Source organism: Dipodomys spectabilis, unplaced genomic scaffold, assembly GCF_019054845.1.
Source record: "Dipodomys spectabilis isolate Male_0828 unplaced genomic scaffold, ASM1905484v1 ptg000095l, whole genome shotgun sequence".
NCBI lineage: Eukaryota > Metazoa > Chordata > Mammalia > Rodentia > Heteromyidae > Dipodomys > Dipodomys spectabilis.
In genome coordinates, this window is record NW_024870772.1 from 1624078 (window position 1) to 1648853 (window position 24776).

The following is a 24776-nucleotide window of genomic DNA, read 5'->3' on the forward strand; positions in this document are numbered from 1 at the left end:
CAACAACAACAAAAATTGGAACTAAATTTTAAATTTTCTTCAATAGTTTTCAACTATACATTTTTCTATTTCCTAGAATTATTCACTTCATTTACATTTTTATAAAAGAGTTGAGAAGCTTTATACTTTTGCTTTCACATATTTTATATTTCTTCATTTCTACTCTAGATTTCTAAAACAGAATACCTGTCTTTGTTGTTGTTGCTTCTGCTCTACCTATTTTCACAGGGGTAACACAATAAAACATTCTATTAAAATGGTCCAACAATTCAATCAAATATCATCAAATGCATTATACTAAAAATTACAACCAAAAATAAAAGTAATAAATAAAAATTTCTCAGCAAAATCACCAAGACTTGATCATATTTTCACAGGTATACACATACCAAAATTTGTCAAATTGTACAATCTAAATAGGTGATATCAATAATGTCTTGGTAAAGCAGCTAAAGAAATCAGGAAATAATGTGATTAAAAGGTGTAGAAAGCTCGCTCGCGCTTTCTCTCTCTCTCTCTCTCTCTCTCTCTCTCTCTCTCTCTCTCTCTCTCTCTCACACACACACACACACACACACACACAGATACACCCATACATTTATACACACAAAAGAACCACTCATTAAATGCTTCAGTAAGTTTATTTACAATGCAGCTGGACAAAAAGCTCACTAGTTTCTGAAGATACTTCTGGTGTACAAACCACAATTTTTTTCATTATTGAAAATAAGCAGCTTTATTTTCAGATTTGCTAGCCACCATTCTGGTAAGAAAAAAAAAAGAGCTCTCCCCATTGAGTAAATTAAATGTCTCAGAAACTCAATTATTTTCCTATCATATTACATAGGCATAAAGAATACAAAAAGCAAATTTAGGAGTGGATTTCAATGACATTTCCAAGTGGTTCCACATTAATTTAGTACACATTACAATAAACAGAGCAAGTGCCATTCCATCTTTAAATTAACTATTTCAGAAAATGTTCAAGAACCTTAAAAAAAAAAAGAAACAATAAAATACCCTCTTCAAAACACCACTCCAGTCAAACTAGATCACTATCAGCCTTGGAAAAAAAACTGTTTTTTTTTCAGCTCTTATTCTTTTTTCCTTGTGCTTTTTAGGGTGCTGAATTTAAAAAGTAAATACTGCACTTTTCTCTACACACATATAATTACCTTCTTATAAATAAGCATCAAAAATCCAGAATCTACCAAGACTATGGTGTTCCTATATAATCTAATGAGGCCAAAAAAAAAGTTGTTGTTTTTTTTTTTTAAAAAAAGAGGGAGAAAAAGGACATACAACACATATTTATAGATCTAAATCAGCAGCAACCACCTCTTCTTCTATCTGCAACAGTGCTTTCGAATGGAGGCTTACGTCACATGGCAGTTGGCCGTCCGGCTGATCAGACAAGGAGAGAAGAGAGAGAAGTGCTTAGATTCAGAAAGGTGTCACCATCGGCGCAGGGGATAACACACAGTCATCACTCCAGAGTGGCCAAGTGAGGCAGAAAGAGTCACCTGTCACTCAGCTTAGGGTAAAGCTAGCCTCCGGGCTCTCCAATTCTTTATTGTTTAAAAAAAAAAAAAAGACAAAAGAACAAGAAAATAACATATATGGACTGCTGATCTAGAAAGAAATTGCACTCAACTCTCTATTGTGTGCACCAAAAGAGAGAAAGGCATGGACAACTTTGCGATGAGTCCACAATTCAATTTCTATTTGGCTTCAGAATAGAAACACACACACACACATACACACATACACACACACACATACCCACATACACACTCCCCCCACATGGCTCATGTGGTTCTTGTCCAGCCTTGACATTCTCCAGCCTCAGCATTAGAGTCCAGGGAAGAACTGGACAGCTGGGGAGAGAAGACTGAGATGCCACTGACAGAGGAGAGAGAGTTAACAGGGCTCCACCCATTTCCAAAGCACTCTTCACATTAGGGGCCACATAAATACCTCTGCGTTCAAAAGCAAATGGCTTTGCTGATACCACTTGTAACACCCTTTCATAATAAGGAAGAAGCACGTTACCAGTATCAAGGTTCAGAATCAATACCGCAGTAATCATTGTCTTGCTGTAGCTGGAAATGATATGCAATCTCATCATGCTATCCTACATATGTGCTTTATAACAAAAAGGCATGCTGAGCACTTGAAGTTTTTGAAAAACTCCACTGTACCAGCATTGACACTTGAAACACTATATAATCAGAATTAAGGCTCTCTGTTGTTTTAAAAATATATTGTATGCATCGATATACAATTATACATTAGCAGTAATCATATGCTGACATTCTTAACTACGTTAGATGCTCATTTTCAAAGTTGCTCACAGACTAAGTCACACAATCAAACCTTATTTGTAGATGACAGAAATAAGCTGATGATGTAGTTAATCAAGCAGCTGATTACAGCCTACTGGAAGATTCATTTGTACTGTCGTTTGGGTTGACTGCATTCTTAAGTCTTTGTTTTCGCAAACAAAAAAAGTCATTGCCCTGATTTGGGGGTACACCTCCCTCCCCAGTTCCTCTTCCCCACCTTTCCCCCCTCTCCCCACTGTCTGGCTATAACCACGAGTAGGGACCGTCCATTACACACTTTCTCTGAGAGGAACAGACTTAAGATCTCCACAACCCAGAATCCTACTGTAGTGAATTGGAGGGAGAGGGGGCTACAGGCTCAGGGAAAGGCAAGGGAACCCGTGGTCTCCTCAAAAGGCAAGAAATTTTCTCTTTGATTTGCTCTCTTACATTTGAATCTGAGATAGCAGTCATTGCAGTACAATTGGTGGTTTCTGATTCTGACTTCGGCTCCTGACGATGAGCCTCCAAGATCACACTCGCAGGACACGCACTACGGCAACAACAACAAAAAAAGATCGCTCACAATTAGTCTGCTCCAGCAAATTCCAGGCACCCTCAGAAAGGACTTAAAAAAGAAAAAAAGGACAAGAAAAAAGCAGAATGCCACATCTAAGCTCTTGGATTACAGCTCAACAAAGGGAGAAAACAAAACAGAGAAGTCAAGAGATGGTTAGATGATTAGTAGATAGAAATCAAGCCAGACAGGTAAGACATTAAAGAACTCATCAAGCCAATTTTAAGAGCCAAGATGATCATTCCTAAATATACTTAGGGGTGTGGGGGAGGTGAACTAATTTACTGATGGGCTGAAATTTAGATTCTCTCCTACCCTCTGCTCCCTGCAGGGGGAATGGAGGGTAAGTTTCCACATAAAAGAGCTGTTAGAAATGAACAGAGCTTGGGTTTCTGCCTCTGTTATCTGGGGTGGGCCAATCCTGGAGATTTTGGGGGGCCCTAGCTTGGGCAAGAGTCCCAGCAGGTACTCATTTCAAGCTGGGGATTTCACTTTCCTGGGCTCCAACATTATTCTGACTCACTCTGTTCTTTCTAGGACAGCACAAGCCAGCAGTTGTGTGTATAGGCCTAAACTAGCTGTGTTCTGTAAGACTTCAGAATCAACAGCTGGGAGACTTTCTTCAGCTGAGAGACTTTCTTCTGACCCAATTGCAAGTTCAAATATTAAAAAAAAAAAAGAAAATCAAATAGGCGCTCCTCTAGAGGCAGATACTGCAAAACAAGCAATTACAACCCGAGTTCCTTCTTATGTACAAAACTGTCAGGTAACACATCTGCTGTGCAATCGTGAAAATACTTCCACAGGTTTTCCTTACACATTCTCTGTATTAGAAGTTAAGGCTCTGATCCTGTGAGAATTGCATTGTCCCTGTGCTGTTGATAACAGTGGCAAATTATCTTTCAACTATGCCTGTGACAGTCATGTTAGAGAAAACATTTATACACGGGTACATTTTTTGTTGTTGTTATGTATAGAATGCTAATGGATTAGGGTTGGCAAATGCATCATGCTTCCAGAGTTCCTTTGTACAGCAAGGCGTAGGATACAAGCACCACGGAGTAGCAAGCAATGTGTGATTGGAGCCAGTCCTGGAACGCAGCACAGACCGGCAGCATCTAGCTGGTTAGTGACCCCAGCGAGCGACTCAAAGCAGCCATGCGCTCCCCAGGTAAAGCTTTTGCAGGCCTGAGAAGCTGTTTTGTCTCTGTCTCACCTTAAAGCAATGTAAATGGTAACAAAGCCCCAGGGATTCGATGATCATGGCGGCTCCTTTGCCCAGAATGTTATTACAGTAGGAGCACGTGCGCTTCCCACTCACTGACCTAGATGCAGAAACAGGGAGGAGGGAACGGAGGCTTTTAACTGTGCAGTGCAAGGTTCCTACTGAAGAGCTTATTCTGTCACTAACAATAGGGGGATCAGTTAGGAAAGCCCCCCCGCAGGTGCGAGCCAGTGGCTACTCAGGAGGCTGAGATCTGAGGATGGTGGTTCCGAGCCAGTCCCTGCAAGAAAGTCCATGAAACTCTCATCTCCAATACATTACTCACCAAAAGCTGGAAGTGGAGCTGTGGCTCAAGTGGCAGAGCACTAGCCTTGAACCACAGAAGCTCAGGGACAGCGCCCAGGCCAGAGTTCAAGCAAGAGGGAGAGAGGAGAGAGGGGAGAGAGGAGAAAGAGAAAGAGAGAAAGGGAGAGAGGGAGATATAGAGGGAGAAAGGGAGAGGGGGAGAGGGGGAGAGAGAGAGAGAGAGAGAGGAGAGAGGAGAGAGGGGAAAGGGGAGGGAGACAGAGGGAGAGAGAGGGGGAGAGAGATGGAGAGAGCGAGGGAGAGAGATGGAGAGAGCGAGGGAGAGAGGGAAAGAGAGGGAGAGAGAGAGAGGGAGGAGAGAGAGACAGAAAGAAAGAGAGAGAGAGTCTATATAATCTCTTGGGGGAAAAAGGTTCACCAGCCAAAGCAGTAACCTGGAATGAAGCCCATGGTAGCCCTTGACCTTTGACACCAACTCACCTAAAGGAATGTCTGTTAATGTAGTCCACTTGGTACTCCACTAGATCACCTATAATCTCAGCAATATCTTTCCATCTCTGAGCCTTTAAACCTTTCCGCTTAACCTCACCAGAACACACAACTCCAGCCATGCAAGCTACCCGTGGGAAGGGCTCCCCATCCCGGCTTCCTGGGCCAGGCACTGGAGTCCTCTCCCACGTGTCTTCTCAGCTTTAGTTCTCATTCTCTTTCCTAGTCATTTAACCATCTAGTTAGAAATACGAGTGCTTTCTAATTGTGGTCCTGCAAAGAGTAGAATGGGCTTTGCCAGAAAATTGCCTTTTAGGGGGATTTCTGCTTTAATTCAGGCTAAGGTAAGCAGGGAAGAAAGCCCACAGCCTGTCTCTGTCCTGGGTTCTCTTAGCATGGAGCTCCCAGTAAGTAAACTGCACAGGTTTCACCTCCCCCCAACAAACTGACCATTAAATCCTTTCCTCTTTTCTCTGAACTGAGATTCTTCAGTAGACAACATGGGTTGTATAAACTGTTTTCTTAAGTCTCTTCCATGGTGCCAAACAATCTTAGCATCAATCTATTTCAACTTTGAAGTTATTTTTTTTGTGCTAAAAAGTATTATAAGCCAAAAGAATGTTGCAGCATTCTGGGAGAACTCCATGGAGAAGTATTTCTGTTGCAAGTAAGTGAGGCACAAAAGCCATGAGGATCTCAAAACCTGACTCACACTGAGCCTAAGGCTTGACCCCACTGAACAAGGCAAGGGGCTACACAGCTCATACACTCCCCACATGGACATGACCTACAGAATCCAGCTGATGTAACTTGGACAATGTCGGCAAACCAATTGGTCTTCTGCAAGCAATGGCTGTGGCAAATCCAAATCCCCCAAAAGAAATCTGAACTACTCAATTGTTTTGTTTTTTAAATCCAGCTTGTTAACACTTTCCTGACAATACAGCTTGCTGATGAGGCTTTTCTTCTATCCTTGGTTCCTAAAATGCGAGTTGCTATCACAATGTCATAAAAATAATCAAAGATTTTAGAATACTGCTTTTACTCAGAAATGAGAAAAACATTCAGGAGCTGTATGGTTTTGTCATTCTACAAGGAAAATTATTCAGGTACATCCTACAGCTGAGACCCTGCCCACTGCACTGGCAAGGAGACCCCAGCAATAAGCAGATAACTTTAAGGGCTCTGATGGCTTTACCAGATGTCCACAGATACTATTAGGGCAGCACAGAAGAGTACTGAGATAGCTTCTCCACGGAATCTGACATATTCCAGAGGGTTTGTTTGGCTGGTTTTTTTTTTCATGGAAGACTTGGCCAAGATGTAGATAAAGTCTCATTGACAAAACACCCCTGGGACCAAACCAAAGAAAGGAGCCTCACCTGTTGCGCAGCTGAGACCCCGACTGCAAAGTGGAGGGGGAATGGCTGCGTGGGACGGGGGACCGTGAGGTCACCATGCTGGTGATGGTGGTCTTCACCTGGCCAGCTGAAGGAGGGGGCACACTGGATGAAGGGTTCCGCATGTAGGCACGGTTTGATGTGGACAGCAGCTGAGGCGGTGGGCGACTGAAGTCCTGAACAGAGGAGGAGGCGTAGACACCTGCGGGCTGACTGTGCCACGGGGACTGCCTCCAAGAACCGGACCTGGGGGAGTCCAGGTTATCTAGAGACTCGCCTCTGAAACACACACAGGATTGGCCAAAATAACTAGCTATTCAACTAGGGATCTATGCAACACATGGGTGTGTTCCCTCGGAGACGCACTTTTAAGCATTTCCCAGGCAGTCATGACGCTGAGTTATGTGTACAATTACTGTAACCAGTAAATTGTTCTTCATCGTCAATGGTATTAAGACATCTCCCATTTCAAGCAACCGTAATTTTTGTTTCTGTGTTTTGATAAAAGAATACCAACCAAGGTGAAAAGAAAACCATATTTTTAAATAAGAACATTTTTACATAGCCCTTTTTTAGTAATAGAAACCTATAAATCCTAAAGCCTTTCAAAATTCATCCAAAAAAATACATGTTAAGCATTTGAGGAGATGAACTAAGCTAGACATTTTTGTTAAAGTATTCACCTTTATTTTTACAACACTAGATAAGATACCTCTGTGTGTGTGTGTGTGTGTGTGTGTGTGTGTGTGTGTGTGTGTGTGTGTGTGTGTGTGTGTGTGTGTGTGTGTGTGTGTGTGTGTGTGTGTGTGTGTACGTACGTACGTACTGGGACTTGAACTCAGGACCTCAGCCTTTGACTTTTTTATTCAAGGCAGGTGCTCTACCATTTGCTCCACTTTCAGCTTTTTGATGACTTATTGGAGATAAGAGTCCCACCGAGATTTCTACCTAGGTTTTCTTTGAACCTCAATCCTCAGATTTCAACCTCCTGAATAGCTAGAATGACAGGTGTGAGCCACTAACCCCCAGTTCAGACAAGATACTTTTAACCTCCCAGAAGTTAACTTGTCCTTAGTAGGAACCAGTGAGAGTGGCCTTAACTTTCAAATCAAAGTTGTTCTGGCTCCCACATGAATCTTGAGAGGTGCTCGTTCATTGCTACCCTGAACCCTAAATCTCAACAACTGTTTGAGGTCCATTTCCCTGAAATTGAATACACCGGATTGAGCTCAACACTGACTTAAATACAACTTTTAGAAGAATCTCTCAAAAACTGGATACTAGAATTAATACTGATCTACCAAAGGTAATTCTAAATTGTGAGAGAGATCTCTACCTGGCTTGTGCCTGACATATACTCAATCGCACTCAATCACTTTTTCCTACTTCCCTCTCTCCCCTCAGTCTTAAGTAAGCTGAAAAGCAAAAGAGGATCTTTTTCCTGTGTGAATGGCCATCAGAGAGAGAGAGAGAGAGTAATTTCTGTAGGCTCGTACCTTCTCATCATCCCAGGCAGACAAATCGGCTCTTTATTCACACTGGCACTGCGCTGCCGGATCCAGCTGTTGTCATCGTGGAGGGAAGTTCTCTTCCTCATTTCCTGGAGAATTTGCTGTCTCTCCCGCTCTGCCCCTGAGGGGACTGGATCCTTCTTGGAGCTCCTCTGTGAAAAGCTAATGCTCCCAATTTGGTCTAAATATTTGCTGCTTCCTAAATAAAAAGCAATAGCAAAAGCTTCAGGAATAAACAGAAAATAAGGTAGTGGATAAACTTCCCATGATAGTTCATGTGAGACATTGTGCACAGGTGCTAACGTTTTCCATTTCCAGTGAGGCGGCTGTATGAGAACAAAAAGTAACTATCCGCTTCCTATTTCTGCAAGTTCTGGTCCCACAGCTGAAGCATGTTGAAGAACGCATTGGGGGAAGAACACAGAGGCTGCCTACGAAGGTAAAGAACAAGTACACCTCCTACAATGCTCAGTTACAAAACACTCATCTAGAAAGTGTTGTCTTGTCCTCTACTTTTTCCTTCCTTCCTAAATTCAATCAGTTAAGCATATACAATAGAATGCTTGTTGTGACAACTAACTGCTAGGCGCTGGTAACTCATACCTGTAATCCTAGCTGCTCAAGATGCTGACATCCAAGAATCATGGTTCAAAGCCAACCTGGGCAGGAAAGTCTGTGAGACACTTATTTCCAATTAACCACCCAAGAACCAGAAGTGGCACTCTGTCTAAAAGTGATAGAGCACCAGCCTTAAGCAACAGATCAGGGACAGTGCTCAGGCCCTGAATTTGAGCCCTATGACCAAAAAAACAAAAACAAAAAACCACAAACAAAAAATCTTGAAGAGAGAGAGAAGATACAACTGGATTTATGCCTGGATGACATGGCCCAAGTTTTCTTGGCATAAGTCATTAAAAAAAGGTCACGACTAATGTCTGTAGGAATAAGAGCATATTTATAACATAAAACGGATTTAGGTTATAATAGTACTATATTAATTATTATATAATAATTTCTAATTATATAATAATATAATAATTTCTAATTTAGGTTAAATATCCACAACTTTCAAGTATCATGCCAATCTTTGTAGAAGGAAATTCTATCAATGGATTAACTTTCTCTCTTTCTATAGATTCACTGCTATTGTCATTCTTTCAAAGTCTGTTGTTTGTGCTTTAGTTCTCTTCCAAACAACAATTAGCATTTATACTCTTTCACATGTAGGACAGTTTATCAATTTCATCAGGTTTTACATAAAACATTTTCTATTTCACAAAGCCCTAATGCCATAACTATGTTACTCCATCAAGTATTTAATGATTTCTGTTGGCTGCAATTCAGGATCTTACAATTGGTTAGTAAAGGAGAGAAAACATACTAAAAATAAAAATAACAAGACTAGATACAAAGCAGAATTATGAGCCAGCTGCTTCCAGACAATCATAGTTATTGTACTAGCAGGCCATGTGTTTTCCTCAAAGCAGAATATAATCACCACAACTTAGAAGTACTTTAATGATGGCAAGGGTCAATTCAGGGTGAAAGGGATGAAAATCCAATCAGGGAAAGGCCCAAAGACCAGAAGAACCTTATCAGAAAGTATCTGATAAGTTGAGACTTTAGAGAGAGGATAATTGGTCATAGTTAAGCATTTCACTAAGTTCTTGAAGAACTGGGGGGAGGAGGGGGGAAATACTGCTACTTAAGCCAAAATAATGGCAGATCCTACTTATTCAAGGCAAGGAGCAAAGACAGGCCCCAAAATACTAATGGAAATTATAAATTTTATAAGCTTCATTCAATCAGAAGTCACCAACTAAGTACCACTCAGTTCCAGCTAACAGATACGTTTTGCTCACAGATTTCCTTCTTAGCAACTGAAAGACAATACATGGAAACATGTGGGTTTTAATGTTTTCGTAATTAATGTCTTTTGTATGCTAGAAATAGGTGGCAATCAGAGCTTATATTTCCCCACACATCAGTGATGGGCTAGAATGGGGCAGGGAGGGGAGGAGGTCTGTCCACTTCAATCCTTTCCAGGACCTTCACCACTTAGTGAACTGCCCAGCATATCTACTTGTACAAACCCTGCCCAAAATGATGCTTGCTTTTCCTTAGTTATAGAAGTTCAGTTGTGCTAGTTTATCAGATGCATACTTCATACCAATAATTCCAGGTTCCAAGTTATTTTCACAAAGTTAGTGAAATCATCATCACTTTCCATTTATGACATTTTGATATGCTTAAATATAGAACTTCAAATTTGCATATAAATGTTAAGTCCCCTGATATACTGCAAAACATTTTCTGACCCATTTTTTCAGCAGCTTTCTGCAGAACTCCCACACACTGCATTAGTTACTTAAACCACGATAACCTCCCAATCTCTTCCCATCATAAAGCCAAAATAAACACCATGGTTGTTATTTTTGAGACACTAAAATAGTAAATATTTTATTTTATTTTAATGAACCTGTGATATCTTGCCTTAAAAAACATCATAGCATGTGAAAGCACTAACAAGCAATTGTGACTGAGGAAATTTGAGAGAAAAAAATCACAGTTACCATTTTTGTTTGTAGAGTAATCATCTAGTTCAGTAGTTGATCGGGATTTACTCCTAAAACACAGAATATAATATATTATGTATATCTCATTAATAAGAACATCTTTTTCATATTTATAAAGTAAAAAAAATACAAAAATAAAAGATGCTGTTTAAGCAGATAATGTATTTCCTATGTCTGTTGAGAAGTACTATATTTTTTCTCTTCAATACCTTGTTTATTATTATCTTTAAATCATCGTTAAAAAAAGGATTTCAATTCTACATGTCAATTAATGCGTAAATGTATCTTGATAAATTGTCACCCTTTCCATCAGAGAACTCTATTTTTAAACCAAGGAATTTTTCACATTGTGCCAACTAGCAGAAAACAAAGAGTGAGATGATAGAAATAGATGTTCATGTGTAACCATACTTCTCTAGCTTCTGTAACAGCTAAAACAATGATTACTGATAAAACTCACTCTACTCCGGATCTTTATCTTACCAGGTTTACAAAGTATCTGCCACCAGTTCATCCAGAGTCAGACTGCCCTGCCTCCTCCACTCTGCCCCGGAATCAAGATGTCCACGTATGGGGCACTACAATACTATTGATCATTCTAGATTCACATTTCATGAAATACTAGCCTAGCATTTCAAACAGGACCCTAGCATTTAAAGCACACTGCACTGGCAACTTTGGAAGGCACCTAATATTTAGGTATGTAAATCAACACTTGCTAATCTCATTCTCACTCTATTAGGAATACTGAACTTAGTGACATTGAGTATAATGGTACATGCCCATAATCCCAACTTCTTAGGAGGCAGAGACAGGAGGATCATGAGTTTAAGGCCAAACATTTGATAATAAGTGTTTTGTTTTGGTAGATATAAGTTTATGATTCATGAATGTAGCTGTTTTCCAGGTGTGCCATGCTATTATATACTCGTGTGTATATCACAATATATTCATGTGCACTTTGTATAATAGTATATGCTATGCATTATTAGTTTTTTCAGTATTCAGGATTGACTCTAGGGCTTCATTCATGCTATGGTACACGACATACATAACTATGTACAGACATTACTCCTCAATTCCTCTCAGGCATTCTTCATCAGCACTGCCTGGAGGTGTTTTGCATTTTCCAAGATGCCTTAAAATTCTTTTCCCTGCATTTTAATTATCTAGCTCCAAGGTAATCAGTTACATAAAGTTTTAAAAAACACAGCATAGCTTTACACATTTTAGTGATCCATAGTTACTCAGAGGGATTCACTGTAAACAGTCACTTATCACTAGATGTTTCTCTAGCCATTTATTCCTTTCCTTTTCCCACTCTGAGTCCTTTCCAGTGACAGCCTGATTGCCTAGTTTTGTCTTTCCTGGTATCTCATACCCAAACAAGCCTCCTCTAAAGAAGGAATTTCAGCCCTGCAAGTACAAGCTAACGGTTCCACACTGCATATTTATAGACTAACTTTGATGATTTCAAAATAACAAAATATTTTAAAAATTACTTTAAAACATGAAAACTTAAGGATTTCGGGAAAAAATGTTTAAGCATATAACTTTGCAGGTGAGTGAAAGCCTATCTTCATTCTGACCAGCAGTTCTATAATTCTCATTGAAGATGTGCTTGGCTAATCCTTTGTAACAATCATCTTAAACAACTGCTAGCAGTTTTTCAAATAGCCTGGGATTATGACAATGCATGCTGTAATCCCAGCACTCAGGAAGCTGAGGCAGGAAGTACCCCAGGCCAGCCTGATGTACCTAGTCCATTCCAGACTAACATGGCAACATACTCTCAAAAAAAAATTTTAAAAAGGAAAAATAAAAATGTAAAGACTATATACTTCATTTAAATGTTTAATTATCCCTAAGTAGTTGTACAAAGGGGTTACAATTCAAATGTCAGTTTATAAATACACTGCATCTTGGTCAGTATTTTTAAGTAAAGGTTACAGTGAATTATAATATATGGACACCATTTTCCCTGAGTGTTCAATGACTTTGTAATGTTCTTCCTCCCTTAAGATCTATGGCTTTTCTCCTCTCTGCTAGTCACTTAACTCTTCTCTGTGATCCTCTCTCTAATTTTTTCCCTGACCAACCACCCATTAAGACCACAATGACGTGCTGAGTGCTGAGACTGCCAACCCACTTGCTTTCATTGCCCCAGCTGCTAAACTACCAACTCTACTTAGTTAACTGGCAGCATACACACTAGACAAATTTAACTAGTAGTGAACCCAGGCAACTAAAATAACTGTCTAGGCAAACTGAACACACAAAATGATCTACAAAATCATGACCAAAAATATAGGGTTATTTGTTACACTGCAAAAGCTAACTGATACAAAGATTAACCCACAAGTTCTATTTGTACCCTACCAAAGACAAATGGCTAAATGAAAATCATCTAGGTACACTCTGGAGCATTCATCTGAAGTCGGCATCAACCAAATAAAAGGAAATGTTTTACACACCTGTCACTAGGAAGCAAACCTGAAGATTCTTCTTCTCTCTTCGGTATGTCATAGGAATCAACAGGTCTAAAAGATGGAGGAAATACAGACAAAATAATAAACTTTGGTATTTTCCCTGACTATAAGACAGGGTATCAAATATTGTTATTCTAACCTTTTCATGCAAATAGCCTTTGCAGAAAACCACTACTAATGCCAACACTCAATATTCATACATTCATTCACTCAGTCACTTGCTCCACAAAATAGGTTGGATATTCTATGTTCCAGGAATGTTCTAGAGTGACACTACAGAACAAAAACAAACTTGCTGCCCTTGTAGCACCTGTATTTTACTGGGGGCAGGAAGGCCAACAGACAAACAAATGCAGGCATTAATACAACACAGGTTTATGGCACATGGACAGAAAGGGTAGGGAAGCGAGAGGTACATATTTAAAATCAGATGTTCTAGAAAGTGTGAAGCCAGGCCTGCATAATCCCCCTGGTAGTCCTGGGCTATGGTACAGACCTCCTGTACTGGTATATTTTGACTGAAGTCTCCCTCTCTCTCTCTGCCTGGTGTTTCTGTGCCTCGATGGCCTCCTCCTGCTCTTCCTGCATCTGTTGCTGCTCCTTCAGTTTCCTCTCTTGCTCCAGAATCAGTTGGTCCTGAAGCTTCTGTCTTGGCTCCTCATGAATCACTTCCTCTTCCTGATGGTTCCTCTCCTGCTCTCCTGCTCGGCTTCCTTCCCTGTCGGAGGACTTAGAGCCTTCACTCCATGTGGCTTCCCAGCTGGAAAGAGTAGGCTGTCGTGTGGTCAGAGAAATGTTGTTTGAGTTCAGGACCATCAGCTCCTGTGTGGCCAAGAGAAGAGAAATCCATCTCAACTGCTACAGTCATATGCAGACAGATTTGGTTTCAGATGAGCTGAGCGTATCGCAGACTTCTAATCAAGTAAAGTTCATCACTTAAAAAGCTATACAATGTACTAGTAGGGGGTGGTGTTGAGAGGACAATAAAGAATAGGAAATGTTGTCAAAATAGATTATTTCCAGAGCCAGGTGCCAGTGGCTCATGCCTGTAATCGTAGCTACTCAGGAAGCTGAGATCTGAGGATCACAGTTCAAAGCCAGCCCGGGCAGGAAAGTCCAGGAGACTCTTATCTCCAATAAACCACTAGAAAACCAGAAGTAGTGCTGTGGGTCAAGTGGTAGAGCACTCGCCTTGGAGCTGAAGAGAACAAGGACTACACCCAAGCCCAGAGTTCAGGCCCCTTGACTGCCAAAAAAGAGGGAAAAAGGAGATTATTTCCAACTATGAACATGGAACAGGAAAATCTGTTGCAGATATTGTTTCTTAGAGGAAAGGACACAGGGAGTGAAATTGAGTGGAATAGAGCATTAACATGTAAGGATATATAACAATGAAATACCCTCCTCATAAAACAGAGGTAATTCAATAACTTTTATAAAAACCATCTGAGTGACATTAGAAGAAAGGAAGACTAACTAACATTCTATTGATACTATTACTTGATGAATAATGGAAAACTTAGGAGGAAAGCTAAGAGATCAAAAGAAAAATGCAAATACAACCAGAAGTCATAGTAGTTTCCAAAAAGTAACAGAGATAAATATGTGGTTCAAACGAGAGGGAAATGAGGTGTCTTGTTTCTTGGCTTGTTTTGTCAAACAAAAAAGATCAAGAAGAGAGCCGGAAAGACACATTTCAATACTACCTCATCCAAATACTTAGAGTTCTCTCTTTCGGCTTCCTGTTTAGCCCTTTGCCACTCTTCCCTCAGTTTCTCCTGCTCACGTTGGTATTTTTCCTATGAGAAAATAGGGCAGATTAATGAATCAACATTAGCTTTTGCTGGATCTACAAGTTCCCCTCACTCTTTAACTTTCACTTAAGCAAACAGGTTTTAGTCCCTGTAGTAGAAAAGAGCTTATGTTGAACTAAAAATGGAAGCAAGATAGACACGCCAACTTTGACCCATGGCCTCCCCTTATTCTCGTGGAATTCATTAAAAGAGGGTGGTTTGGGTTTGCTTTTCAGAATTTGACTGGTATGGTGGCATTTGTCTGTAATGCTAGCTACTGGGGAGACATAGGAAGATCACAAACTATATCTGGCATGGCAAGATTAGAACACGACTCTATCCCCAAATCAAACCAAACACAAAAGACAATGACAAGGCTTTGAGTCTAATCTCCAGTGCCACAAAAAATAATAATAATAAAACTTCCTTTTTTTTTTTTTTTGGTGCTGGTACTGGAGCTTGATCTCAGGGCATGGGCACTGTCCTTTAGATTTTTTTTTTTTTTACCCAAGGCTGGGGCATTCTATGACTTGAGCCATAGCTCAAGGTAGCTTGAGTGGTAGATTGAAGATAAAAGTCTTAAAAACTTCCCTGCCTGGGCTGACTTCAAACATCAGTCCTCAGATCTCAGCCTCCTGAGTAGCTAGGATTATAGGCATGTGCCAGTAGCACCCAGAAAAATTTACTTGTTGACATGGTCCAGAAAAGAACTATGAAATGAAGCCTACTTCCCCATACCCCTTGGCTGGCCAGTGCTACCTGCAGTAGGCGATCTTGCTCTTTCTGCCATCTCTCCTGCCGCTTTCGCTCCTCCTCTTGATCCCATGCCCAGCGACTTGGGGCACTGAGGCTTGGAACGGGAAGCTAACCAGATGTCAGACAAGATAGACAAACAAAAATCAACATACTTCACCAAATCATCTACTAAAGCATTCAATTATTCGTGTATAAATTATTCAACTCAGCCAGGGCATCAGGGAAGTAGAGCTATACTTTTTTCAAAGTCAGTCTTTTTCAACTTGAAAAAATTGCTACTTGATCACCTTTATGCAATAAAAAATAATGCAAAGCAACACTCTGGAATAGTAATTTAGTCTTTTCAAACCCCTCTCTATATTTATTTCTAATGACAAATGAATACTACTTACATCAGGAACCACAGAATCAGAGCTTCCTACATTCCAGCACATGAGCAAGGAGAGAAGAAAAATACAATGTAAGTCTTTCCATTTCTACCAAATAATTTCTTTCAGAGTTCTATCACTAGTTCTCTCTACACTAATGCCATCAACATTGTGTATGTGTATGTGTGTGTGTGTGTATGTGTATGTGTGTATATGTATGCATGTGTAGCGTGCCAACAATGCTTGGCTTGAACTCAGGGCCTGTACACTACCCCTTAGCTTTTTTGTTCAAGACTAGTACTCTACCACTTGAGCCACAACTCTACTTCTGGCTTTTTTTTTTCTGTTTTTTTGGTGGTTAATTGGAGATAAGGGTCTCAGAGACTTTCTTGCCCAGACTAGCTTTAACCCACCAACAGATCTCAGCCTCCTGAGTAGCTAGGATTACTAGCACCTGCTAACAGCAACTTTTTAAAACAGCAATCCGTAAGCCTTTTCTCCCTCCAGCTCCACTATCTCCATCTTCTAAACTCAAACTGAACAATAAGAAGGTAAACCACAGGTGCCAATGGCGTCCCCAAAACTGTAGATCTGAGAGCTCAATCAATGGATGTTTCTAAACAGGTTTCAAGGTTTTATCACCAAATTAGGTATTTTCTATTTGGCAAAAAAGCTCAAATTTTACATTACCTATCAAATCTAGTTATTTGTTCAACCACAATGAAACAAGTCCCCATCATATTTTTCAGGTTCTCTCGCTATTGAGCTACTTTAAATAAATATGCCACTACATCAAATGTTTTCAAGAACATTTCACCGTTCCTATTCAAGAACCATGTATAAACTTACACACATGATTCCTTTTATCCTTAGGGGGCTTACAAAATTGTGGCGGGGGGACCATATTCTGGTAATTTTTTTTAAAGCTACATTCCGAAAGTACACCAGCAGTGTTTTTAACTTTTCCTGAAAACCGCAGCTCACAAATAAATTACTCACATATATTTTAAGAAAATTGCTTCAAGCTTTAGAAAAATATTCTGCCCTAAAACAGCTTATTGATGAAAAGCCAAAAGAAAATTAGAATAGAGAAAGAAAAGGAATTATTTTGTTTGAGCCAATCTGCATTAGGAATATAATACAATTTCAATTAAATAGCCATAGGAAAACAAGAGTTTAATGAAAATTTTGAATCAAAAACACTACAGATACAGACACAAATAGACATGCAGGGCTACTGTTGCTATTGCCGGTCAAAAAAAGACCTTACCTAGACAGTTAACACAAAGACACAAACGCAGTAAGTATCATGTTACAAAGCATGTTTACACATGGTTCATTAATCTTAAAAGAAACACTAACATTTTAGACAGTACCAGTGCCATCTACTCTGACCACTGCATCTAAAATGTTAGGTATTACTTTTAAGTTCTTCATTAGAGTTGAAGAGAGAGCACTCATTCAAGGGACAGATCACTGGACAAACAGGAAGGGGTTGGCACTGTGGCATGCAGCACACTTCCTGGGCAGCCCTGACAAACTACACCAACATGGATAGTTTTTAAATCATCACTTGCCAAAATGTATTGATTCTGAATGTAATTCAAAGTCAACAAAGCAGTCAGTTCGACACACTAAAGCTACCATGTCATAGCAGCCCAATACCACTGTTGTTGTTCTTGTTTTTGTTTTTTGATGGCTATGGGGAGATGAACTCAGGACCTTGTGCTTGCTAAGCAGGCACTTTGCCTCTTGAACCACGCTCCCAGTCCTTTTTTTAAAAAAATAGGATCTTATGTATATGCCTGGACCAGCGTGGACCATGATCCACCTATTTATGCTTCTCACCCAGCTAGGATGACAGGTGCACAATAACATGTCCATCCAGCTACTGGTGGAGAAAGGATTTCACATTTATGCCCAGGTTCAACCTGGAACTGTGAACCTCCCAATGTTGGCCTCCCTAGTTAGTAAGGAGAAATTGCATGGGCCACTGGTACCCAGCAGAATTGTTCTTTATTAAAAATCATCTTCTACAACCGAAACCCGGTTTAATTTAATACATTGGAAAAACTGCATGTTGGTGTAATCTAATATTATACCAGGTGTAGGAAGCAGTAAGGCTTAAATGAAATTCCTCATTTCTTACTGTTACCCAGTGGGAAGACATGTGTTTTTAACAGCAGCTCAGTGTTTTGGTTTGTTTCACAAAGTTAAAAGAGAAAACATCTTTAGAGGTATACAAGGGACACACAAAGACCCATTACCACAGAGGTAGACCCATGAACTGTAAGAAAAGCCTGCCGCTCCTAGGGAAAGAACGGAAATGGGTTACGTTGTTTGGTCATAATGACAGTCAAATCGAAGAGGCTTAGTGCCCAGAACCACAGACCACGAGGCAAAGTGGAGAGAGAGAGAACAAGAGCGTGAAAGGCAATGAATGGTTAGCATTGTGGTTTACCTTGTTCAAAAAATTGTGACCGCCTTTTTAAGTTTTTCAAAGAAATAGGTTCAGATGCTAATTGGAAAATAAAAACAATAAGTAAATATACCACGTCACATTCATTTTCATTTCTTACCACTGGTAAAAACTAAATGATACTTTAAAAAAAAAACCTCACCAAACTGTAGCAGTATTATTTTTTTAATGACCAAACTGATAGCCATAGAAGATACAAGTTATTTCTGACAGATAAGACACATTTTTCTTAGTAGACTATCCTACATTTGAATTAATAAAATGAACAAATACATTTATTAATAAATTTTAGTAGCTAGCATTAAATTTTCATAGCTATGAAAGCCATAACATCCATGCAAGAGTTTTAGAGAAAAGAAAATAAACCCTTTTTATTTTTAACTTAGGTAAATCAATCCAAAATAATCTCTTTTGAAAAGAGTTTTCACAATATTGATGAATAGTTACTCAAAACTACTGGGGAAGAAGATAAAATCAGTAAGATGATAAATACAAAAAATACTAAAATTAAGATTTTTAAACCATAATATTTTAAGCTATAATATATATTATATAAAATATAATATCTTAAACTATAATAGTTTTCAAGACTGCATAGTTACTAACTTAAGTAAACAGAATTCAGAAAGAAAAGAGAAAGGAAACATCTAACTATAAACAAGACTATAACGTAAGATGTAAATGTGATTATCAGTGGATATCAGTGGGTAATTAGCTATTTAAACAAAACCTTCAAATGACAGGGCTTTGAGCATCTCTATATCATTAAAGACTTGGGTTTCTTTATTATTAGCTCTACCTGACCCACTAGCAAGACAGGACCTAGACTGTCACCGACTTAGTATCATAAAAAAAAAAAAAAGCAATGTTTAAAAATTCTTTTGATAAAGAAGACAACTGAAAAACATTAAATATCATACTTAATACTGTCAAAATGAAACACAGGGATAAATAATCAGGAAGAAAAAGGAAGCTTATGGACCTAGACTGTCGTTGACATGTGTATTCTAAACAGGCACACTTGGTTTCAATGTCATTAAAGCACTGTGTAAAAGCCCAGCCATGCTTTAAGAAGCCCAGTTTCATGATGAAAAAAAAAATCTCCTTTGGGTTTTGTTCCCTGCTTACGTGAACTAGACAGTTCCTTCTTATTTAGTTTCTATGTTCAAGAAACAGTACCCAGTATGCAGGAGGTAAATTACCACTAGGTTAGCAGAAGAAGGAGAGTGAGGAAGAAGAACTCCAGTATTTTCCTAGCTACTTTGCCTTCTTTCTCATTTCAAATGAGTATGAATGAACACTGCCATTGCCACAGGCATTTCTCTATGAAGATTAGCTGTCTGACACTTGTCCCTTTCATAACAGTAAGTGGGGAAGGGAGATTTCATTCATCGTTTTGCATTTAACAAAGATTCTCTTTACCAGCATCCCACAGTCAGAAAGCTGCCAGACTTGGGAAAACCTGTTCTTACTTGGCTTAAGCTCAGGGGCCCCCAGAACTCAGGAAGGTCCTGTCAATATTTTGTTTGCATTTCCTGAATGTTGAACAACGCTAGAACTGAATGCCCTCAGTGGACATCGGATCTTTATGCTAGCTAACCTTGTAGTTCAACTTGAAGAGGTCTGCTTTTCTCTTTCATTCACATTCTTTTTTTTTTTTTCCTTTTTCTTTTTTGCCAGGCCTGGGACTTGAACTCAGAGCCTGGGTGCTATCCCTAAGCCTCTTTTGCTCAAGGTTAGTGCTCTATCACTTGAGCCACAGCACCATGTCTGGCTTTTTCTGAATAATTTGTTAGAGATAAAACTTGCCTGATCAGGCTGGCTTCAAACCATGAACCTCAGATCTCAGCCTCCTGAGTAGCTAGGATTATAGGCGTGAGCCACTGGCACCTAACCAGACATTCATTGTTATAGCTGAACTTGATAGCTAGGACTTTTCCTATATGCAAACATAAGAAATAATGGTGTTACCTTTTGATTCAAAAGTGTTGCTTTCATCGTGAATTCCATTGATTTCTTTTGATTCAGTATACTATAAAGGACAAAAAGGCTAATTAATATTACTTCCCACTGGACAATGGAATTAAATAATGCATTTCTCATTAGTGAAAATATAACTAGATAGGGTTTTCAGGCTATTAGTCATTCTTTATGGCTTTTAACATGCAGTCGAAACTTAACATTGTTTCATTGCTTTCCAATATTTGTGAAAAGATTAATGACTAGCTACAAGCAAGGATGGCCTTAGGTTTAATCAGTCATTAATGATCTAAGAAAAAATGATGAACAAAATAATCATTAATCCATTTGGCTTCTATTTATAAGTAACCAAAGCAGTCATATGGAACTAACATTTAAATCTTTCCTACAAAATATATCAAGATTTCCTCATGAAATAAAGTTGCATTTAGTTAAAAATTTTTCAAGGAGTGATGAGTCACACAAGTAATCCCAGTACTTAGGAGGCTGAGACAGGAAGATTGCAAGTTCAAGGACAATCTTAGCCTTATAATGAGACTCTGCCTCAAAAATTAATCAATAAATAAAATAAAATAAATATAGTTCAGATATATCTCAGTGGTAGAGTGCCCTGTGTCTGAGGTTCAACACTACAAAAAGTATAAATAAATGAAATAAATAAAATTTCAAATTGTTAATTTAACTGAAGATAAATTTAAAATTTTTAAATACATTTTTTCAAAGTGTATATAAAAATACATTGCTTTGACACTTAGAAAAACGTGTGCATTATAATTTCAAATCAGTTAATGGAATGATTATGTTTTAATCACACATGTAAATCTACCTATTAAATTCACCCACATGAAAAGTCAGAAGCTTCAGGTTTCATATTGCACACAATTACTGCACTTTGCCAGTGGAGACTAAAGAATGTATACAGAAGTTACACCATATAATTTTACATAATTGCTACTTCATGTTCATAAAGATCTGAGAGAAAGTAGTAAAAATGAAAGATTGGTGGGAAATACCTACAGAACTGCAATATGGGATCTTTTGATGTTTCCATTCCCTAGCTCACTAATTGTACACAATGAAGAGTAGTGCATTCTAGTTTTTTTTTTTTAACTACATTTTACTCTCTTTAAGATAAATCACTGTATTTAATTATTCATGTGTTTCTTTAAAGTATCATCAAACTTGTTCAAACAAGGTAATTCATCTTTTGCATTTACAATCTCATTTATACAAACACTCCCATTTCTCAAGATACTTACAGGACTCTGAAGGCTTTCAGAGAAATCAGTTGTCGTGGATAGACTTAAAGACTTGTCCGAGTTATAAATTCCAGAGGTTGTATCAATCCACTTTGTTTCGGGTGAACCTATAATTTTGGTAGCCATACTGGTGAGATTGAGGGTTTTATGCCGTGTAAATGGTAGGGAAGATTGGTCTTTGCCCCAGTCTGATTGGCACATGAAGATCAAGTAATGGGTACATATACACGGTGAAGTGGAAAGAATAAAGTTACTGAATGAACAGATATAAAATACACACATAGAAACACAGACAAACTAATCAAGGAGAATGGAAAAGAAATGAAAGCAGGGCTCTTGCTAACAGACCATCTTCCCCAAACACAAAGGTTAAATCATGTTAGTCATTAAGGAACTAGCAAATTTTCTGAAACCTTCCTTCAGACAGAAAGATGTTCTGTTTTGACATCATAAACTGGTAGATCTGGAGAGACATAGTGCCCTCCTCTACTAACAGCAATTACAAAGAAATAAAGGAGAAAATGTGAAAGTGGAGGTGTGGCTTAAGTGGTAGAGTACTAGCCTGAAGCAAAAAACTTAAGTATGAGCCAGTAATCCTAGCTAATCAGGAGGCTGAGATCTGAGGATCTCGGTTCAAAGCCAGCCCAGACAGGAAAGTCTGTGAGACTCTTATCTCCAATTCACTGTCAGAAAAACCAGAAGTGGTGCTGTGGCTCAAGCGGTAGAGCACTTGCTTTGAGCTGAAGAGCTCAGCGACAGCGCCCAAGCCCAGAGTTCAAGCCCCATGACAGACCAAAAAGAAAATTAATTATGAGTGAAAGGTCCAGTATGAAAAGTCATACTAGAAGTTTCTCAAGATGAAACAATAAGAATAGAGCCTACCATTTTCTTGCATATACCAATAGAGTTACAATACCATAAAAAAGTTAAGTCATACCATAGTTTTTGACAATAACGCTAATAAGTAACTGCTATTTCCCATTCACATTTGTCTTAAATTGATATTAGTCTGATCAGTGCATATGTCAATCCAATAATGTAGAATTCAGAAAATCTGCTAGTGAGAATTCTGAAAATCTGCTAGTGAAGAGTTATCAGACAAAACAGCCAGACACGTTGTTCAAGATGTCTTCCCACATAACAATAAAACACTTGTAAGCCCCAAAATGAAATAAAATGAGAAAATAAAGATGTTACTAAAGCAAATGGTTACAAAACTTGCCAAAGACCAGCTTCCCAGTTTAGAAAGGCAGACACAGTGGTAAACCACGCTCACCAGACTTTCCATAGCGTCTGATATCCATCACTAGGTTTCCAGTTTCCCGAGCATTTGCCATAGCTTCCTCCCACTCTTTTGTATCGTTGTATGAAAACTTGGTGTTGTTGAGAGCAATAATTTCATCATCTACCTGCAGCTGGGAAATCTCTGCGGGGCCACCTAAGCAATGTAAATTCAAAAGCAAATGAAACCCCCATGTGATCTACCAGGCAGTGCTTTTCTAACATGGCTTCTCAATTTTATCTGACAATTTCTCATTATTTTCAGATAGATCAGAAACAAGTATGTGAGCACCAATGACATAGAAAACATGGATGATACATGTATTCTATAGCGTGAATCATCTTTAACCCTGAAAAGATAAATAGTAAGATGTTATTAGCCTACAGAGGACTTTTTTACTATTTCTAAATTAAAAACATGAAATAAATTGCACTTTAATTGAGCTTCCATGTGCATAATGGGAATATAAGAAAACATAGCCACTTAATAGTGCTTAAATGTATTGCCATCAGAGAGAGCAATGAAAGGCATGGCATTGATCAAGAAGCAGTGTATTTATAACATGACTTAGGGAATTATAACCTCTTTGTACAACTACTTAGAATTTTTTTTAAAAAATTACTGCTGTAAGTACCATTATCTAAATGATGTACCTAAATGATTTCATTATCTAAATGAAAGTTAAAAGAAACAACTAATGCTAACATGCCATCTTGCATAGCTATAACATGTAAACAGGGTCCTTCCCTCAAATACAATAGCTCTTGTTTTAATTTAGTCTTTATATTGGTATTTTACAGAGACCCTGGGCTTGACTTGGTATAAACCTTGGTGTAGAAAGGTTTGTCTCCCCCACAAACCCCTTCCCCAACAAAAACCATCTGCAGAAGCCACAAACATTTTAGGATGATCAAAAGCACACTGCATTCATCTGGAGATGTAGTTCAGTGTTAGTGTACTCCTCCAGCGTGCACAGGGCCTGGGTTTGATCCCCACATGGAAGGATAAAAACTAAACAACAACATAAAGAACCCACATACAGTATGTATCTACCCAAAAACACAGCTAATGAGGGAAATTTCACTCTAATACTTCAAATTTAGCATTATTTTGCTAGCATTTCCAAAAATAATAGTAATAATAAGTTTTTTGCCAAATTCTGTAAACTCCAAGAATTAAGACTTCTACACTAAAATTAATTGGACCAGGAGCATATATAATATGTAATTTGTAACCAAATTAAAAGCTTCAGGAGAGAGGGTATCTCCTCTTATAGCAAATAAATTAATATTTTTCCCCATGGCGTAAGATAGCAAAGGAAAAGATGTTTCAGCAAACTTTACAATTTACCTGGTTCAACTGATGCTACGAAGATCCCAGAATAATCCCATTTTACTGTAAACCCGAAGTCAAGACTGTTCCCAGGAGTCTGGTTTATGTTGATTCTCATATCGCTGAACTGATCCTGAAAACAAAACATGAAACGCTGGTGTCCGGTGTCCCTGGCACCACACAGGGGAAAGCCAATCCTCAGAAGATGGAAAGCTATATGCAAGGTACCCCTGAGTTATTTCATGAGCTCGAAGCTTCCTTTTATTTCTCCTTGGAGTTGATTAAAATTTTACTTATACAAGTATTAGCAAGTGGATTATTATTTGTCCTTTAGAACAAGGGGGGAAAATCTGTTGTCAGTGAATATTTCCTTCATATTAATACTATGAATCAGTTGGCTGTTGTTAAAGTTAGGCTTTTGCCTGCCATACAATTAAGTCTAATGTGTAAGCTTGTATTCCTTGCCCAACACTGAAATAGATAAATCATTTATCTATCACATCATACTTAAAAAGAAAAGCCCAACTCCAACATGAAATATACTTAGCTGAATAACTAAAGTGGCTCACAGACATAATCTGGCTACCAGCACCATCCATCAGAGATTGGTACCCAGTGTTTCAAATTGAA

The 24776-nt window shown here is 38.7% G+C and overlaps 1 protein-coding gene across 5 annotated transcripts in view; it reads right to left on the minus strand.

The window, feature by feature from the left end:
* Positions 1-1293: 1293 nt before the first annotated feature.
* Lmo7 (LIM domain 7) overlaps positions 1294-24776 on the minus strand; it is a 191151-nt gene continuing 167668 nt past the window's right edge. For all 5 annotated transcript variants that reach the window (XM_042685403.1, XM_042685401.1, XM_042685402.1 and 2 more), the window contains 16 exons: positions 24165-24279; positions 22809-22970; positions 21533-21639; positions 20265-20325; positions 18276-18332; positions 15839-15864; positions 15450-15554; positions 14604-14696; positions 13394-13719; positions 12883-12948; positions 10406-10458; positions 7818-8031; positions 6304-6600; positions 4118-4226; positions 2775-2877; positions 1294-1404 (listed from right to left, as the gene is read on the minus strand). In XM_042685403.1, coding sequence (XP_042541337.1) covers positions 1382-1404; positions 2775-2877; positions 4118-4226; positions 6304-6600; positions 7818-8031; positions 10406-10458; positions 12883-12948; positions 13394-13719; positions 14604-14696; positions 15450-15554; positions 15839-15864; positions 18276-18332; positions 20265-20325; positions 21533-21639; positions 22809-22970; positions 24165-24279 — 1917 coding nt within the window. In that variant the 3' untranslated portion in view covers positions 1294-1381. The remainder of the gene's footprint in view (positions 1405-2774; positions 2878-4117; positions 4227-6303; positions 6601-7817; positions 8032-10405; positions 10459-12882; positions 12949-13393; positions 13720-14603; positions 14697-15449; positions 15555-15838; positions 15865-18275; positions 18333-20264; positions 20326-21532; positions 21640-22808; positions 22971-24164; positions 24280-24776) is intronic.